The sequence below is a fragment of the Polyergus mexicanus genome, unplaced genomic scaffold (assembly GCF_030449975.1).
Source record: "Polyergus mexicanus isolate NDT 795.1 unplaced genomic scaffold, iyPolMexi1.0 SCAF_24, whole genome shotgun sequence".
Taxonomy (NCBI): domain Eukaryota; kingdom Metazoa; phylum Arthropoda; class Insecta; order Hymenoptera; family Formicidae; genus Polyergus; species Polyergus mexicanus.
This window is the reverse complement of record NW_027223344.1, coordinates 4,627,688-4,643,595: the sequence shown is the minus strand read 5'-3', so window position 1 is coordinate 4,643,595 and position 15,908 is coordinate 4,627,688. Positions and strand designations below refer to the sequence as shown.

The following is a 15,908-nucleotide window of genomic DNA, read 5'->3' as shown; positions in this document are numbered from 1 at the left end:
AAAACTTCTGTCTCTTCTGAAAAATATTATGTATATATATATATATATATATAGAGAGAGAGAGAGAGAGAGAATATTAAATCTTTTATCATACCAAGGAATGGAATGAAATTTTTCTACAACACTTTATCGTGATTGATATTAAAATATCCACAATCTCGCTTTGATTTCATCAAATAATCCGTTTCTAGTTTTTCAAATAAATCGTAAAAGCAGAACACACGATGCAGTCGAGAGATCTCCATAGACAGCGTGATGTGATTGCCCTTTTGGATTTTAGTTGGGATCAATGCGGACTTGCGGACTCAAAATGATACTTGGTAAATTAGATGAAGAGAAAAATAGAAAAGTCGTTCGAATGTGCGGCCGATAAAAATTCGTCGCGTCTTTCTCGAGGCGAAGAACCGAAGCCAATTTCAATCTTGTCTCTCTCTCGAGCGGTAACGCTATACCACGATACGCCGGATACCTAGCGTAAGAGCGAATATCGCAAATTCCCTCGTTCTCCATAGCAAAGGCATCCTACCATAGCAATTACCTACCTACGGCACAAGGGAGTCGAGTAGCAATATCAGAACCCGTTATTCAGTTCGGTTATCCCGGTTGGAATGCTTTGTGTCGCCGACCGACTGCACATCTATCTGTACAAACGAACGTCTGTCAAATACATATTATATTCTATATCGCCGTGTACACCATTAAATTTTGCATTGTTTCGAATAAATTGTAATAGATCCCGGTTCTATACGGTGGGCTGATGGGTAAAAATCGGATCGATTAAGGGAAATCTCTCGCTCTCTCGTGACGAAACTTCATTCTCTATAAATGAGTTCAAGTCCTTAAAATCTATAAATATACAGAAACGAGTTAAACTTTTTCGATTCTGTCTCACTTTTCAAATGCCGGTTCATATTTTTCATAAACGATTAAACGATACATTGGCTTTATTTAAAAAAAAAAAAAAAACTTATTTTTACTTGTTAGAATTCCAAAACGTTGCTTCTAATTTCGAAAATTAAACATCTAATATTTTTCAACGTGGTCTCCTAAATTTTAATTCCAGTAATATATTTATTTCTTATCACAGAATCGCTTTTAAATCTATTGAAAATAATTATATCGTTTTGATATCTCATTTTCATATGTATCATATATTATTATACAAAATTATTTATATAGACTATTCTAAATTTCTACTACAATAATACTAAACATCATTAACAAAATTATGTCAAAATCCAGAACATAATGTTGATACATATTTTAAAGAATCTCTTACTTCAATTTTGAACGGTTTTAAGAATTTCACTAAATATACATCTATTTTGGTACATCTTGTACATGTATCGTATATGTAATATAATAGATTAAAAATAAAGACATTTATTCTAAAACCGAATTATAATCTTTGGATAAAAAAAAAACTTTTTATATAATATAATATAATTCAAAAATGATAATAATAATAATGTATTTGTTAAAGTTGTCAAATATAACATACTTTTTTTCTTTGAGCAAATATAACATTTCGATATAATCATTTGTATATATATATATATGTATACAGGGTGACCCATTTTAACTTAGGCAGCCAAATAACTCGAAAAATAAGCACACTACGAAAAAATGTTTAGAATCAAAATTTTGTCATTTCGAGGGGGACGTACAATGACGTTAAAATGAGCCCCCCCACCCCTTCCCCTGGGCGGTGAGGGGGGGCAAGTTTGAAATCTTAAATGGGAACCCCTATTTTTTATTGCATATTCGGAATCTTTGGCTAAAAACACATACAATTTGTCTGAAACATTTTTCTCGATTCATGATAGATGGCGCTGTAATCGACGAAATTCAATTTCTTCGATTTCTCTTACTGAGAACCCATGCTTACGATTCTGCAATAAATTAACAATAAAAATACCACGTTTTCATTGTTAATACGGATGGTAATTGACTGATCGTAACAATCTATGTGCCGTAGTTTGAGGGATTCCCAGTTCTCGTTCTATTTGACGGGTACTAATATGGGGATTTTGATGAACCATAGCCAAAACTGCGAGCAATCTAGGGTCATTATTATTATGAAGTCTATTCCTTCGCCTTTCGCGATGAAGTGGATTATTACGAGATCTCCTTTCAATGTTTATAATTTGTTGATCAGTAGGATGGCGGCGATTTGGGAATCGCTCCGCATAAGTACGGGCAGTAAGTCTGTAATTTCTACCACATTCGCCAAAGGTTATAAGAATATCGACTACTTCTGTAGGCGTATAATTTGCCATTTTACCAGAATTTTATCAGAGTACAAATGTTAAAAAAATACATAAACACTTGTGACTTTGGCACTAAATGGACAAAATTTTGGAGGGATACTTAGAGGAACTCCATCAGATGGAAAGTCCAAAATGTCTCGGTACTTTGCACCATTCAAGTTGCCTAAAGGGCAGGTTACGCTAAAAGCAGTTTCTTGAGAAGTAATTAATGAGTAATAAAAAATAATGAGAAGTTTGTTTTAAGACTAATTTCGAGTATTAACAATGAAAACGTGGTATTTTTATTGTTAATTTATTGCAGAATCGTAAGCATGGGTTCTCAGTAAGAGAAATCGAAGAAATTGAATTTCGTCGATTACAGCGCCATCTATCATGAATCGAGAAAAATGTTTCAGACAAATTGTATGTGTTTTTAGCCAAAGATTCCGAATATGCAATAAAAAATAGGGGTTCCCATTTAAGATTTCAAACTTGCCCCCCCTCACCGCCCAGGGGAAGGGATGGGGGGGCTCATTTTAACGTCATTGTACGTCCCCCTCGAAATGACAAAATTTTGATTCTAAACATTTTTTCGTAGTGTGCTTATTTTTCGAGTTATTTGGCTGCCTAAGTTAAAATGGGTCACCCTGTATATTGTGTGTTTCATGCAACGTTTAATTAAAAAAATAATAATTAAAATATAAATAAAAAATAATTAAAAAATAGGATACGTTTGTGATTCTGCAACTACGTTTCTTAAAAAGAGAGAGAGAGAGAGAGAGAGAGAGAGAGATCCGTTTTGCCTTAATTTTCAATGATAATTAATATTTTTACGCGCATCCCTTTCGTTATATACGTATATTGTATTTTTATTTAAGTATATTAATTTTCACGAATGAAATATCCAAAGAGACATCTTGCCGCAAGTATCGAAATGTCTATAAAAATATTGAGAAATATTTTTAAACTTGTCAAGATTATTTTGATAGACAATAAATCGATGTGATGAAGATATAATCATTTTTAAATTAATATATGTCGCGTAGAAATATTTCCCTATCACCTTGTAACAACATTTGTTGGTATTGTAAAGCGCGCATCAAAAAAATATCGCTCGCCATGATATATAATAGCGCAGATTTCATACAGACTCGATATATCATTTCGGATATCGTTTTAAATTGGCTGCTGACTCGAAGAAAAACAGAGACGAAACTGCGCCGATTACGCATCTTCTTTCAACGATACCGAACTGTGCGAAGAAAAACGAAAACGACGATTCATATAAGATTCATCTCTCTCTCTCTCGGGGAAAAAAGCGTCAATGTCCGCGATACTCTTGCGCGGATCGAATGTACGCGCCAGCGTACATATACATTTCCTCGGATCGCTGAGGAAGGGAAGAGCGTTGGTGGGAAGATCCCCGCCTATACGGCCAACTTTACCTCCATCGGTGCACGCCTCCCTGCCCCCCTTTTCCAGCATCTGGGTTACGCCCCGACGAGGCCCGGGGCGCGTGGGCGGCGGTGCTATTCGGCGAGATAAATCGTTGCAACACCAGAGAGAATTCCACCTACTGACCGAGACTCTTGTCGGTTGCCCGAGACGAGAGAGAGATCGCTCCGAGTGATTCGTTACGTTGCCTAAAATAGCAAGGAAAATTTAAGTTATTGGCGCGACGAGACAGAATAACGATAAAACTTGTCTTTTATACAAATTTTTATTGAAATAAAAATTTCGGGGAAACGCCAGAGTATATTGGGCTGCCTCCGCCCAAGATTCATGAGCACGCGTGACAGTCGAACGAGGAAATTTTTATTATATGATTTGCGGTTTATATTCTGTCAAATTTTGTATTAGGAAATTTCAAAATGAATAACATTTCTAAATACATCTTGTACTTTGTTAAAAACATTAATTTTTTCTTGATAAATTTCATAAAATAAGAGTTTAACCAGCCAGGCAACTAAGAGATTGGTTCTTGGCAAAATCCCAAGCGGGGCTTTGATCAATAACTCTAACCTTAATTGTGCGCAACAAGATCTCTCAAAATGGACTACTATTTCTTATTTGGGATTATCTACGGAAAAGCTAACAATAAGATCGAATGATCTTAATATCTCATTGTTAAGAATACATTCAAACTAGAATTAATTATGAACAGAGATACTGACTTTATATTACTCTCTCTTTAAAATCTACAAAATAATATATATTTTGTAAATAATAACAAATTTATTCATCGAGATACAACAATGGCAAAATGGATTAAGAATAAATAAATTCTCTCATCGATAAATTAAATTCATATATAAAATCATTAAATCTTGCGTCGCTAGGAAGAGATCTAAATTCGTACATGCGTATAGATCCTCGCGCAGGATCAAGGGCTCTCTTGGACCTCTCTCCCCCTTCCCCTTCTCTTTCTCTCTCGTCGATTCAGCCGAGGTACATGACGCCAGCAGGCAGCAGTCGGAAAAACAGTTGCCAGAGAGGACAAAAGCCCCGTCGCCTGTCCAACGAGCGATTAAGCCCGTCTACGACGACGACGACGATGACGGCAACGCGACGGTTGGTTCGAAAAATGTCATAAGATGGCATTGTGCGCTCTCGGCTCGTTGGCACTCGTAACTCCGTTGGCGCGTAACACGATGGCACATTGTTTATCGCAACCGGCTGGCGCATAGAGGCGCGCTGCGCACTCGCGGCTTTTGTCAAATTATGCCAACGCTTTCTCTCTCCTTCTCTCTCTCTCTCTACTCGAGCGCGCATACTTGCCTATCAGCGTTCGCCGGACGTATCCGGAAAAAAAGGAGAGAGAGAGAGAGAGAGAGGGAGTGACGAGAGGCACTCGACGAATGCGCCCGCGGAGGGCGAATTATATTCGCGCGGTTCCCACACACGGAGCGCCCTCGGGCCCACCAGGGGCGCGGGGCCCTACAACGAAGACGAGTAGCGAAGGCATTCGGAGGCGTTTTCCGTGAAAGAGACAAGGGAGAGAGCGTGTCGTTATTTCCGCGAGACTGGACGATCGAAGTCAAGGAGTCGACGGGATGGGGGGGCCCTTCGCACGGGGGGTCGGCGGTCGCGAAGCGAGCTGGCCGCAGGTGGTGAGGCCCGCTCTGTCTGTAACTCGGTGCGGGACGACACATTATCGACAGGCGGATGCCCCGCGCGGGAACGTCGCGGGGGGGCCCCGCCACGGAAGTCGATCCTTGACGCCCTGCGTCGCGGCGGCGATGCGAGCTGTTTCAGAAAGAGAGAGTGAGAGAGAGAGTCCTCTTCTCTATCGATCGAACTGATTATTTAGATAAGTTGAGACGTTAACGGGATATAGTACTTACACTGTCCGAGTATCGAATGCTTCCATTACCTCGTTTTAATCGCCTTTTCCTCTCGTTCCTCGCAAAGATATCGAGACGGTATCATTTTAATACTTCCCCTCTAAGAAACTAAAATCTATGTTTCCATTATTAATTAAATATCTGTCATTATTATATCGAGGACCGAGACAATTTATCTTCTTCTTTTATTTAATATATTTTATTTTACTGTAGAAAATTATATAAAAATAGATTCAGAAATCAAAACATAAATTGGGTAAAATTAACGAAATTTCCTACTTTAAATATGAATTTAATCGAAAAAGATTGAATGAAAAAATAAAAAAATAAAAAAATACTTTACGGATATTTCGAGGTTTAATTTCAATAGGAATTAAACTCTCATTTAACTCTTATTACATTCTTATTTTATTCTCTTATGCCTCAAATAGGCATTAAACAATTTTTCATTTAAAAGAGGAATTTTTGGGCAAACTATTGCTTTGGATTAAATAGTTTTCAAAGAAAGTAATCTGACCATTTCAAGTTCATCAAAGATGGAATCTCTCTGTGACGAATTTTCGTGACGAAAACTTAGCCGCTTTGTATGGGCGGCAAAATCGAATACAAGTCGACGACGTTATATATGTACGCGAAGAGAGAAAAAACGAGCGCGGGGAACGCGTTTAAAAAAAGTACGTCGACGTCGAGGGATCCGGGCTTCGAGGGTGGTGGGTTAGCGATTGAGCTCTCGAGCACTTGAACACGAGCCGGAGAAGAAATGCGGGGAGAACAATGGACGAAGAGGTAACCAGGAGCTGGTGCTGCGTCATCGTAGTCGCCCCGGTAGGAGCTTCGTCGTCCCCGTCGCGTAACGAGATGCGCTCGTCTCGCTCACCTTTCTCCGTCTTCCGATCGTCTTTGTAGTTGAAAACCGACCACCCACCCACCGATCTTCCGCAGATCCGCGTGCTTGGTCTTTCTTAGCGCGCGGATTTGACGGTTGCAATTTAACGTCGATAGCGATATCGAATATGAAACGTGGTAAGAAATTTTTCGATCGCTAATTTTTTTTCTTACTATTAATAATAATCGTTCTTTCATCTTGCTGTATAATCGGAGTCTAAATGTCTACGTGCTTATTTCGCATCTATTACAATTGTAAGCTTTCATATTATTCAGATAAGTATCGTCAATAATTGGGCAAATTAACGATAGGATTTCAAGAGAAGAGCGCTCGCAATTTCTAATCAGGATTACGATAATATTAGATTTTACACTTTAATAGAAAACTAATATAAATTTAAAGAATTGAATCGGGATATCTTTCTTTCATTCCTCTCCATCGAAATATTCTCCAAGAAATAAAGGCGAGTATATTACCCGCATAAATGTTTAATTATATTTGTATAATATTAAAATCAAGTGTTCCGTTGGCGAAAAAAAATTTGAAAAAAAAAGAAAACAAAGAAATTTTTGCATTCATATTAGATAATTAGATAATCCGAAAATAATTTATGACCGATAAATAAAATATTTTAATTTAATAAAAAGAAGAAAAACAGTAAAATCAATTCATTTAAATTCTTCAGCAACGCGCGCTATAATTCTTCTTCAACACAATAATGGTGGAAAATAAAAGTCGGAAGCTTCTCATTTTACGCTACGACAAAAAAGTTCATATCCCGAGTCGAAATTCTTTTTTTAAATTTTTCATCTCAATTTTCTCACGCCTATTTTTTTATACGTCGAATAGACAGTGAACCAACGATTTTCTAAAGATTTAAAAAAGAAGGTAAGACTAACGATAAAATCAATAGAGGACTGCTTAAATTATCAAAGTAGATGTTATAAATTAAAAATTGAGCAGGGAAAAGTTTTTCAATATTCTCGGAATACTATTACTGCCCGCTTGTTTCCATTAGTATTCTTTACATATGTAATTTCAAGAATCGATGCAAATTGTGATTTTTAGGAAACAGAGCGTAATCGAATTTCGGAAAAAAAAAAAACCAAATAAGATGTTCCTCGACGCGCATAGGGAGGGCAGCCATTAAAGAAAAAAAAAAAAATTATCGACAGCTGCTTGATCTTTCCGCGTAGTCTCGCCGTCTTAAAAAAGATTTTCAGAGCATAGATGACTGCTTATTAAACGGCATACTTGTCGGCAGTAGGGAGACGGAGGGTAGGAAGGTAGAAGAAAGAGAAGCAGCGTACACTTGGCTATTTGGCATTTACATCCGTCATCCATTTCGCACGACGGTCCTCCAGTTGCTATTATTTTCGAGCTTTAGCCGCGCTCTCGCATCCGTGCATATAAGAGTGTACACGCGCGTTTTTACGTTAGCCGGCAAAGTCCGTAGGTAGGTATTCCACGTGAGCGTGTATATGAAACGAGACGGAGAAGAAAAGGAAGAGAAACAAAAGGTAGAGAAGGTAGAGACTTGCTTCGATGTTGCTGCGATCCGTGCAAAGTGAGGGCGCACCTGGACCTTTCCTTCCATGTGCTCTCATGAGGGCCCTCGCTGCCTTTTACTCCGCGATTCAATCACCCAACAGACCCCCCCCCCCCCACACACTTTCGTACACCCAACTTTTCTCCTTCTTATATACTGCCTGTCTCTCTCTCTCTCCTTCCTCTTCGTTGTTTGCGCGATATCATCGAAATTCGCTGTCTAATAATACTATGTTTTGCAATATTATAAAAATATCAACCTAAAAACTTCAATTTTAATTAAAACTTTTCACCAATGCGGTCGCTTCCAAAAACACTCTTCCCTATTTTCTCAGATAGAAGCAATGTGTTATCACTGAAAAATATACAGTATACAGTCATTAACGCTTTAAATTATAAGAGTATAAGCGAATCTATGAAATTTCACTGAAAAAAATCAGTAATATTTTTAATATCTTATAATATTGTATAAAGATAAATTTATAACAATATAATTTATTAAAGAAACATCGAATTGTGAGTCTTGTTCACTTTTTGCAAAGTTTATCGCATTTTAAGAGTACAAAAAAAAAAAAAAAAAAATAATATACATATAATTCTGAATTTAATAACGATTTAAAATAAATGGGAAATTGTATTTTGTAAACAAGTACGATTATTATTGATTTTCATAATCAGCGGGATATAAGACGGAGGAGCGAGGTGTTTTCACTCAAGATCACTTGTAACACTTTTGACATTCCTCTCCTTCTTTACTTTATCTTCTAATACTTATTCACCATTCGCATTAAATTTCAACCGTCCGTTAAATCAGATTCCGCGTAACGATCGCGCGATGACTTACTTATATTCGACGAGGATGTAAAAGAACACGGGCATTGTGCCCCGCTATTGCGCGCTGGACAATGGGGAGAAATGGCGAGAGTGCGGCGTATGTGCCTGATAAGCGACCGCAAGCTACTAGCAGCCAGGGGTAGATCTCTAGATGCAGATAGAGCTTTATTTCATCAGAGGGACAATAACGAAACCGCGCGATAAAGCGCGGTCGTATGTGCTTCGCGGAGAGGAGAGCGCGCCTCCCCCTATTCTCTCGGTATACGTGACACTCAATGATCCATTATGTAATCGCGCTATTATGTGAAAAGATGTCGCGTTAAGAAAAAGAAAAAAGAAAAAAAAAAGGAGATCTTTAACAAAACAGAGCGAGAATCTCCCCTCCTTAATCCGTCGAGAAATATTATACGATAAATGTGTATTTCTTTCTCAATTTTTTTTTTTTAGAGAAAAATTAATATCAAGAGAGATCTGAGATTGTTGCTTTTTCGCTCCCTCTTGTCGGGACACGTATAATCTTAAAAGTTTTCAGAAAATATAAAAATTCTCGAATCTCTTATATATATCGGCCATTTTTTTATAAATTTTACCATCGATTATAACATGTAAAAAATTCCAATAGTGTTTACATGAAATTTAACATCGAGTGGAAATGACGAGAAAATATTATGGGAATCTACAGAGTGGCATTATCAGGCAGCTTCATTACAGAAATATTGTGTATTTCAATATAGAGTGAGAAATTCAGAATGTTCTCGGTTACATTAATATATTGTTATATCTTATATTTAACGCGCAAATATATTCGCGCTTGCTCGTGCAAAGTCCGGTGCAACGCGATTGCTTGTACACCTACTCTCATACACATACACACAACCTGACACATTTTTTTATGTATCAATCCTATAATTAACTCACGATTCATTCTCGTCAATGTACTCGTTCTAATTGTTTGACATAAAAAATTGAGAATTTCGCTACAATGATAATCATGCTCCATCATCATAAACGTTGATACTTGATTGAATAAGACAAAAGACGTGTATACTCATTTCGAGTGAAATATGTGCTTCTGTGCTTATATCATTTTTATAAACATGTAAACGAAGCGATCGACACATATTATTTAATATATAAGACAATATAGCGCGTAGAGAAATAGAACGAATAAACAAAACCCATCGTTTTCTTACAATTCTCTTCAACTGCGTTGATTGTCCCTTTTACGTGTTAATTTGTATTAACGTAGTCAAAATTTTTCGCCTACTTTCATTTCAAAATTTTCAATCTCCTCCTTTGAGGATTATTTTTAATCTATAGTTTTGCCGAAAATTCTATCAAGTAGCAAACTATTCGTTCACTGCTCATCTCATGTACAAAGGGAGATCTTGATTCCTCGATACATATCAATTAAACCTATCGAAATCCTCTACAAGTCATAAATATAAATCGAATTAAGATTGAAAATTGGAGAAAACTTTTGACTCGGATAATTGCTCTTATTATAGTGTCCGTCTTTACGCACTTTCTCTCGATTGAGAATTTTCGGATAAGAATGGAACGGAATACAATTTTGCGTTAAGGAGGGAAATTCAATTGATATATATGTTGAGGGGGAAAAAAAAAAAAAAAAAAACCGCGCGTTTTCTGAAAATGTATCTCGCGCGTATTTTAAACATTCGTATTTCTGCATAAATATTTTTACATACATCTCGCATAAAGAATCAGGTATAAAAGAAAATATTACATTATCCGATTGATAATATCACGATGTTAGGGGGAAAAAAAAAACAAAAAAAAAGTTAAATTCGAACGTAGCACTTGTAGCGCGGCGAATATTTAATCGCGTTCTTATCGCAAACTCACATTGTCAGTGAAAACTCGAGTATGCTTCACCGTTTAGAGAACGCGTACTTTGACAATGATTCTATGATATTAATAGTTCCTATAATATAATCCCTATAAACCTTAATTAATACCTTGATTATTATTATGCGCGGCGAATCTTGGCGAAAAATCTCAACTATCTCATACGATGTGCGATAAAGTTAGTCTTCACCTTTTTACATTGATGTTTACATCGACCGTCGCCATCTGTCTCGGTGACCTCCTCCACCATTTCCTCGAGTCGATGAGTAATTCTATAACATGAGACGCGAGCAATGTTCCGATTAAAGATATACTATTATTTCTCTCATTGTTTTAAGATCATTTAAAATTTAAAAAAAAAAAAAAAAAAAGCTTTACTATTTTTAAATCTCCTCTCCGATTTTGAAAAATTGCATATAATTAGAAAATGTAAAATAAAACTGATTGGATTTAGCTTTTCTCGATTCCGTTGCATTTGTACGTGTATTGAATAGGATAAAAGTGAAGAGACATAATACATACCCCTTGACTCTGATATCCCTGCTGTTGCGTGCTCTGATAATTATTCCGCGTAGATTGCGACTGATGATGATTATTGTAACGATTACGATGTTGTTGATACTCGAAAGGCGGAGGGGTATAATTCGATGGACCAAAACCGGTTAACCATGGTCCACGGTTCTGACTTGAATTCGCACTATTGTAATTGTATCTTGATTGATAGTCGCCGCTTCGATAACCTGGAAGCAAACATTGAATACAGGAAATAGATGTTCATGTATCGTATTATGTAGAAATGCGTTTGTATTTTAAAGATTTAGACATGACGTTTACAGAATAAGACGAAAATGTGTAAAGCAAATTTTTTTTTTTTTTTTTTTTTTATGCGAGATTTCATCTCGAGAAACATCGATTTTCAGAATCCAATAATTGTCATCAATAATATTCAACTATGTAATTATAAATACTATATAATTATAAATCATCAGCAGAGCTATGAAAATAAATGTAAATTGAAGTTGTCAATGTAAATAAAAAATTTAATATGTCAATTAAATACTTATAAATTATTTAATACATTAATTAAAAAAAAAAAAATTCAGAATTGCTAAATAAATTACTTGCATAATATATTCAAAGATTATATTTATCTTCTTAAAAATTTATTTTTCAAACATAATATATAAATATATTTATAAAAAATATCTTTTCTCTCCCTCTAAATATTTACATACAATATCATATCCCCCTTCTTCTCCGAAAAATAAAGCTATAGTTGGTCCCGGTTTCATGAATTCCGCAAAATATTTGCGCGTACAAGGATAAAGTTGAGCACGAGAAACAATAACGATTCGCGAGGCTCATTCCTTTATAATTAAACAATATTGCAGCGTATTAGTTGGCCTCTGAATTAGCAGCGAGATTATTGCGAACAATTAACATAGAGAGGAGACAGGCGGGAAAGAGAGACGGACAGGCGCAATATAGGCTGCCTCTAGATGAATAGGAGCGTGCCGGCGCGTGTCTCCAGTTCCTGGAATAATATGCAGGCGTGTGCGCCAGGACTCGGTAACGTCACTGGATAAGCACGCCCGCGCGCGCGTCCATGTGCACCGTCAAACGTCATAATAGCCCATCGTTAATAACGGATTTTCGAAAGCACACTTTGGGAATGGGGTGTACACGCTAACATAGATGGATAGGTAGGTAGGTAGGTAGGTACACTCGGTATCATTAAAGCCTTCCACTTTCGGTTTAGGCAATTTTTGCAAACAATTTGTATTTTAAATCTTTGTTGTTTGAAAAGTCTCTGTATTTTTATTTATTATTCTTTTAATATCGTACGTACACAACTCTTCTTTATATAACTTTTCATATGAAATTTTTACACGAGGCTCTGTTTTTAAAAAATTTTGAAAACCTTTAAAAAAATTAAATTAATCAAGTTGAAGATTTTAAAGAGCTGAAGAATTTTTGGAGAACAAAAATTATATGAAATTTAGAATTATAGCGAATTATACGCTTCCTGTAACACGCGTCTTATTATCCTATATAAAGTATACTTGCATTATATCTACATTACATTTGCATTTGAAAAAGAAAATATTATTCTTATTTCGTGTCGGATGAATTTCGCATTTTATCGTCTAACATTATTGCGCGTGATATTGTGCCCTATCTCAATGTCGTCGCTCGCGAATAGTAGTATTCGCCTCTCGAATCAGTCAAATCCTCTCGCGAGTCGAGAGAAAAATTCGAGAAGCGAGAGATATAATGATCGCGCTGACAAAAGGACAAAACCCCCGTAGTCTCCCGTTTGAATATTTATAATCTCGCTTTCGAATTGCGAGTCGTTGCTTTACGAGAGCTCGCAAGGGGAATCCGGAATACGAGAAAGCATTGCGAAAGTGCGGGAGAAGAGTGGGGGAGGGAGGATGGTTTGTTTGATGTGTCACCCGTTGATGGAAATCAATTTTAATTGAATTGATTGCGCACGCGACGCGTACACATTCTTCAATCAATCTCGAGTGGGTCTTACTTGGACAGAATTTTAATTTCAGACTCTTAATTACGAAGATAGATACTTAATAGAACATATCGAAATCGGAAAATTGCGACATGCAACAAATCTCCAATTTTTTTTTTTTTTTTTTTTTTTTTTTTAAGAAATATCTCACTACACAAGAATCTTGTTTATTTTTTTTCCTAGAGGTTTATGACATTTTGAGAGTAAAAACGTGTAATATGTATATATAATTCTGAAAATTTGAATATTGTAGTTATTACGCGTGTTTTCTTCCAGATACGAGGCTTCTCTTGAAAAAGTTTGACAACTTACATCTTGCTAATATGCGTCCGATGATTTTTGTAATACGCATATATTCTGAATTTGAATATTAATTATACGAAATGACTAGTGGATGAGTGAAAGATTTTCTGATCTCCGGTAAAGTTTAGCGAGATTTTCATCGATTGACAGTTGGAGGGATTTCGATGGACCGCAGGCAGCATCCGCGCAAAGTGGCGTAAACTCTTTAGCCCTCGGGATTTTCAACGAGCCGGCGGCGTACAAAGACTATCACTGACGCACGATAATCGTATAGTTTGGCTGAATCGAGCTCGTAATAGGAGGCGGCAAACACCGGCGATATCATCGAGGGGGGTGATTCTCTCGCGTACGTTCGAATGCCATATATTATAGACTCTCCTACCGTGTCTATGGCAGAAAGTGCGTATGTGCGGGTATACGGGGTATGTATGCGTTTCCCTTTTTCTTCCTCCCTCCCGTTACCTTCCATTCTTCCGCCGGCAACAATAACATCCCCCGTAGATTCCAGACGACCCGTACCGTCCGTACCCCCACGATAATCCTCACCCACAGCCCTCGATAGAGGAAAGGAAGGAGGGTTTAACAGTTTACACGTCGGATCATCCCTCGTTATTGTTGCGTTTATCATAATAACGCACGTAATAACCCCATCGCGAATTAAATTCGTATCGCGTGATCGTGCCCAGGTAGGTCGATAGTTAATTAGATGTCTCGCATATCGATGATATTTTCGACCGCGTTCATCGCACGCATAAATTTACAGCAAGTATCCAGAAAATTTTTTTCGTTTCGTCTCAGCAAAATGCAACAATTCATTGTTGAATTTATTCACCAACACATCATAATGAAAATATTTCTCAACGGTAAAATTAAATTGTGTAAAATGTGCTGTATTATATCGAGTATGAGACGCCAAGTACAATAAAATGTGAATCATCCTCTTTTTTAAACTATTTAATAATTCAAACCATTCTATAGCTTTGTCGAAAAAGATTTTTTTAAACCTTTAACAAGCGTAAGCGGCAAACTGATTTATCGCCTATCTAAGGTACAAGGTAAGAGCTAAATTTTTATTAAACTCATCGAAAAGCTCTAGAATCCATAAATGTGAGAAAGTTAAAGTTGAAAAAAAAAAAAAAAAAACTTGCACTCGGATTTACTTCAATTTTTCCCGTTCTCAAGCTCTCGAATTGAATAAATAAAAATTACAATATAAAAACAATTGTATTATTTTTAGCAATTTTATTTCATTATATCAGCAAAATCTCTTTTGCGGCGTGTATGCATATATACAACTGAGCGAAGATCATTAGAAATGGGGAAAAATGACGCGCGTCCACTTGTTAGATGGAACTTTGGCCAGAAGCAAAATTGTATTGGAAATCAAAATCCGGAAAAAAAGTAACGGCGAGAGGGAGGGGGTGAGAAAGAGAGAGGGACGATTCGTTCATATGTATATATATACGCTGCGTAGCTACGGGTATTGGATTGGATTGGATTGGATTGCCGCGTCAGCAGTACAAACACTCAAAATCTCGATGTGGGTCGGCCTCTCCCTCTTCCTGTTTCAAACTGAAATTACACTTTCCCGTCTACGTTCGACCTGTCACGTCGACGCGTAGTTTCGTTTTCTCTCTCTCTCTCTCGCGGTTGCATCTTCCATCGAGAGAGGGTATCACGCTTATAAATAATACTCGCGGACTAAAAGGAGCGCGCGCGTGTACCCTTTATTCTTCTCAATTCTTTACTAGCTCGAGCTCCTTTTATTTATTCATTTTTATTCCGGAAAAAAAAAAAAAAATTTTTTTTTTTTCCGGAATAAAAATGAATAAATAAATAATAATGAATAAATTAAGAATTTTAATTTGCTTTCGATGCAAATCACGATTAAATCGTATATATTATTTGCATGGAAAAAGCGAAGCTTTTCCATTTCACCAAATGAAGCTATAAAAGAATTGATTAATTATAAACTATTTAAATAAAAAGACATATATATACACAATATTCCTTTCCCATCTCCTTTCTGAAAAGTGTAATTTTATTATATGAACAACGTCGAAGAAGATAATGATTTTTCTGCCGCACAAGTAATTTTCAGGAAAAAAACCTAACCTCAATCCGTATCTCGTTATCATAAATAATAAATTTGCGCAAAGTCGGACAGTTGTAACCGTGTAACCATGAGCTTCGTCTTTTCTTCTTAGAAATCGCTTCCTCTTGCGCAAACATTATTCCTATCAAACAATTCTCCCGATCTTATATGCTTATATGGTGGGTGTAGGCAAACATTGTACGACACGTGTGTAAGTAAAAGATAAGCTACATAAATGTTATCCCCTTTCTCT

General features: G+C 36.6%; 1 protein-coding gene across 1 annotated transcript in view; it reads right to left on the bottom strand.

Moving 5' to 3' along the window:
* Nucleotides 1–9,345: 9,345 nt before the first annotated feature.
* The window catches only part of Rat1 (5'-3' exoribonuclease 2 Rat1), a 33,307-nt gene continuing 26,744 nt past the window's right edge, over nt 9,346–15,908 (bottom strand). The window contains exons 16-17 of the mRNA XM_070313418.1: nt 11,253–11,470; nt 9,346–11,002 (exon numbers count right to left, since the gene is read on the bottom strand). Of these exons, the coding sequence (XP_070169519.1) occupies nt 10,937–11,002; nt 11,253–11,470 (284 nt within the window). The 3' untranslated portion in view covers nt 9,346–10,936. The remainder of the gene's footprint in view (nt 11,003–11,252; nt 11,471–15,908) is intronic.